General features: G+C 47.2%; 1 protein-coding gene across 2 annotated transcripts in view; it reads right to left on the bottom strand.

Annotated features, from left to right (window-relative positions):
- Nucleotides 1-4,425, bottom strand: part of HRAS (Harvey rat sarcoma viral oncogene homolog) — a 23,179-nt gene that overhangs the window by 1,253 nt on the left and 17,501 nt on the right. For both annotated transcript variants that reach the window (XM_009889363.1, XM_009889362.1), the window contains 2 exons: nt 1,982-2,141; nt 1,119-1,243 (listed from right to left, as the gene is read on the bottom strand). In XM_009889363.1, the coding sequence (XP_009887665.1) occupies nt 1,124-1,243; nt 1,982-2,141 (280 nt within the window). In that variant the 3' untranslated portion in view covers nt 1,119-1,123. The remainder of the gene's footprint in view (nt 1-1,118; nt 1,244-1,981; nt 2,142-4,425) is intronic.

Here is a 4,425-nt window from a genome sequence, read left to right as displayed (position 1 = left end):
GGGGAAGAGCTCTGCTGGCTCAAAAAGCTACGGAGGAAAACCAGCTGCCCTCCTCCACCTTCAGCAAGACCCTCTTAGCACCATCTCTGGACATCATGCGCTTCTCTTTAGGACTCCAGCAGTTGTGCAAAGGGGTGAAGGGCCAGTTCGGGTGCTTGGGTGATTCCTCAAAAGACATTAAGGGTAATGTTCATGCAGGCTTTTCTCCCACACTCCAGTCCCAGATGTCCTTAGATGTACATCTTCCCGGTGTGCTCATCCCCAATTCCCTCTCTCCAATTCTACTATGGATGGAGCTGGGTACACAGCCAGATGTTCCCAGGCACTTGGCTTAAGGCCACCCAGCTCACGCAGAGACAGCAGCAATAGGAGCTCTTCCTCACTGCTATCCAGCAGGATTGCAATGATTTGAATAAATTCATAATTAAAAAAAAAAAAACAACAAGGAAAGAAAAGAAGAAAAACAGGCAAGTGAACACAGTCTGACAAACATTGTTTCTGGCTCCAGCATGCACAATTTATAAAAGCAAAACAGCCCCCTTATGGCTAATTCTGAACATTGCATCAGTTCCAAATATCCCAGGGGAATAACAGGGAAAACTCTTCTGAGGAACACAGGACTTTCACAGTAAGACAGGTCTGTTCTGAAGCTTCAGGATGAAGCAAATTACACGGGTGCTTTAGGAGGCAATGCGCTCACCCAGCTCTTCATCTGGACTCTTCCAGGGCCAGCCTGGTAAATGTGCAGTGAGCCGGACACCTGCCAACACCAGCTTAACTCCTCTTTCAGAGGGGCAGCATGGGAGGTTTTCCCAGGGAAAGCACGACAAGTCACGTATATTTTTTTCTTCAGTTCTGTAGAATTTCGTTCCATGAAATGAGGGGAAAAAATAAAGAACCCTTTCCTCCTACACACTTCCTCAGGAAAGGGGGAATTTTGACTTACCTGTGTTTTCACAGAAAAATGCTATTTCAATCAAAAAGGTGTTTCATTAAAAAATACCCACTGCTGAAAATGCTTCTGCTGCGTTTGTTTGCAGACGAGTGCATCTGCAGTCACCACCTGCCCTGCTTTCAATATCCCCCTCTGCACCCCACCTCCTGCTTCCAAAACTCACCATAGTCACGATATCACACATTTACAGTTCATGCAGCCGGGGCCGCTCTCATCTGGGGGATTCAGCTTGCGCAGCTTGTGCTGACGGATCTCCCGCACCAAGGTGTAGAAGGCATCTTCAACGCCCTGGAAGAAAAACATCGCTTGAAGCAGCGTCCCACTTTGAGAGGGGACAATGGAAAGAAGAGAGGGCTTTGCTCCCCAGCTAGGTGTCCCTAGTGCTGTCTTACAGCAGTGCAGATTGCAGAGTTAAAGGCACAAAACCAAGCTGGGAACACTAACAGGGATCTTAGTGTGGCCCCCAAACAGCGAGTGAGATTGAATGAGCAGCCATGAGGCCAAGGAGCTCCTAAGTCCTTGAGATTCATTAGCTTTCAGCAGCCTGAATGACGTCTACCACCCAACAGAAAAGCCACCACTAGTCCACTGAAGGTATCAACTTCCACCTTTGTGCTCTGGGAACCCCACACGGTCCTTCCAGCACTGGTACATTCTGCCTGTGCGTCTGCCAAAATAGACCATGGATGAGGTTAGCCAAGTCCCCTGAGCTTAGCTGACCTGCAGTGACTATGGGGGTTATTCCAGAGCCTAGGAGAAAGCTTTGTAGAAAGCCCTGAGAAAGCATCTTCCCTTCACTGCTGCCAGAGCATGAATTACGCACTTCTCTGGAATGGAGGCTCAAGCCCGGACAGGGGAGGGAACATCCTGATGGAGCATTTAGCCTTGAGGAAGCAACTAACCCTGGCCCTCGCACCCATCTGTCTGCAAGGTGGCAGACTGCCCCTCCAGGGCAGCACTGAAGAAGAGAAGAAACAGAAGATTGATTTTTTTTTTTTTTTTTTAAATAAAAAACTCTCCTCCTACCTGTCTGGTTTTGGCAGACGTTTCTATGTAGGGGATCCCGTAACTCCGGGCCAGGTCCTGCGCTTGCCGGGTCTCAACTGTCCGGGCTGGTAGGTCACATTTATTTCCCACCAGCACCATGGGAACATCATCTGAGTCTTTGACCCTCTTGATCTGCTCCCTGCAAGAGTAAGAGGTGCCAAACTGAAGGGAGAAAAGACATCAAGGAACAGCTCCAGGACACTCCCCACCAGCTTCTTCATCAAGAATTAACAGCTATGCTTCATTCCTGCCAAGTGCCTTGTGTTGGGCTTTCAGGAGAATGTAAATGACCACGCACGGTAAGTGAGTAAACAGCAAAATAGCTAGGGCACTTTTGGAAATGAAAACTAAACATACTTCTGCTCTTTAAATGCAACTGTTTACGAAACGCAACTTGAAATTATGACAACCTATATCAAGACATGACCTTAAGATAGTTTAAGCTAAATAAAAATGACTAGTTAAGCAGTTACCTGTGTTATTTCCAATATTTTAGATCAAGTAATCCCCCTGAATAGGGATAAAAAAAAAAAAAGTCACCTGCAACCAGAATTTGCTGAGCTGATAAATCAGCTTTTGGCAGCCATAACCTTTTCTGCAGATACACAGGCAGTATTTGCTTCCTTTCACTTTAGTTCAGGTCACTCAAAGTTGAGAAACCAACTGGGAAGGAAAAAGGCTGTAATGCTCATTTCTTCATTCCAATCTTGGATTTAAAACTAGGTGGGCGAGGATGAGATCTACCACTTCTAAAAATCTTAAAGGCCATTATGACCACAAACAATCCATTCAATTCCCTCCTGAGAGATAATAACTTCCTTTGCTTAATAAATCACTTAACTTCAGCTGCAAAACAGCCTTTTTTTTTTTTTAATTGCTCATGCATCCATAACATTTAACATGTTTTTATTTAACTAATAAAAGCATTATTTAAAATGCTGATTTCTGCATTTTAATTGAATTTAAATTTCCATCCAAAAGCAGCTGGACATGTATCACACACACACAAAAAAAATCAATCATCTTATTTAAATGTAGTAGAACATAGAAATGAAGTCTGACTATATGTATGATATGCCATAAAGCCACTTATATGTTCCATGTAACATCCTGATCAGCAAATGCAAGTACTAAATTTAGTGCATGGGCTTCACTTAGCTGAAAAGAGATACCTCCTAATGGTTACTAACCAGGGAGAGCCAGTGTTTCTCTGGGGAATATTCTTTTAAAAGTGCAAACACAAAGAGCACAGACAAAACAAGATGAAAGCTCATGATTTACATCATGATTAAAACTGGGGCTTGAAACCAAGCCATCCTACGAGTGATTCACAGGCACCAGCCCCAGCACAAGGATGAATGCTGCTGAATCCCTCAGGTGCTTTAGAAAAATCCCATCCTTTGTCCTCCAGTTCAGCTAAAACAAGCCAGATTAGTCCAACCGTATAGTTATTACACTGAACAAGCCTGCTAGCCGAAGACAGACATCTCAACAGCTCAGAGCAGCGCCACTGACTGCGGTGCAAGGAAGGGCTGTGCCTGTGCTCGGAGCAACAGGATTACCCAGGACCCAGGTTTACGATGAGCAACTGGGGTACATGGCCCCTTGGTGGGCAGTGGACAGAGCGGGGACAGGCAGAGCCATCTCTTGCATGGTCTGCAAGTGCCTACCATCACAGCCAAGCCTTAAAAAAGGGCATAAAGCAGAGAGATCCCTCCCTAAGCCAGCACTGGGGTAACCAGGGAGGACTCCCACTGCATTTGTATCATCTCCTGGGCTCTCCAGTTCTGCAGGCATGATGGCAGCAGGGGGGAGAAGCAGGATGGGTAACCTGTGTGCAGCCAAAGCAGGACCATGCCAGGATGGGGTCCCTGCTTTCCCCAGTGGGCATCCTCTTGGGCAATTCACCTCGACAGGGCTCTGACTCTGCTCTTGCTCCGTCTTTGCCCTGGTTGAAACCGAGCTCCAACAGGCCAGGACTGCCTCTACCCGCATGTGTGTGGCCAGCAGACCACAGCCTCACCACAACGGCTGCCAGCAGGGGAAGCAGCCCTCCCTGCCCTTCCCAGCCTCCTCTCCCAGCTCCCAGGCCCAGCAGAAGTCGCTGAGATCGATTGCACTAACAAAGCAATTCCATTAATTAGGGAGGGAAGGGAGGGGGTCATAGAGGATCAGCTCTCTCTTTAGTCACCATAAACACTTAAACATTACATTACCGAGTCCCCAAAGGCCACAAGCAATCCCTTCGGATGGGTTTTATTGGAGTCACTGACATTAGCCGTCTGCTCCGTCTCTTCCCTGGGGAATGGCCACTTGAGCTAATTGTCTTTGCTGGCAGCCAGTGCTTCCACCGTGGGGCCTGATCTAAAAGGGAGGGCAGGAGGGTGCAGTGGCAAGGCCTCCCCTTTGCACAGGGAAAGAAG

The sequence above is a fragment of the Charadrius vociferus genome, unplaced genomic scaffold, assembly GCF_000708025.1.
Source record: "Charadrius vociferus isolate BGI_N301 unplaced genomic scaffold, ASM70802v2 scaffold467, whole genome shotgun sequence".
Classification (NCBI taxonomy): Eukaryota; Metazoa; Chordata; class Aves; order Charadriiformes; family Charadriidae; genus Charadrius; species Charadrius vociferus.
The sequence above is the reverse complement of the archived record's forward strand: the minus strand, read 5'-3'. Positions and strand labels throughout refer to the sequence as shown.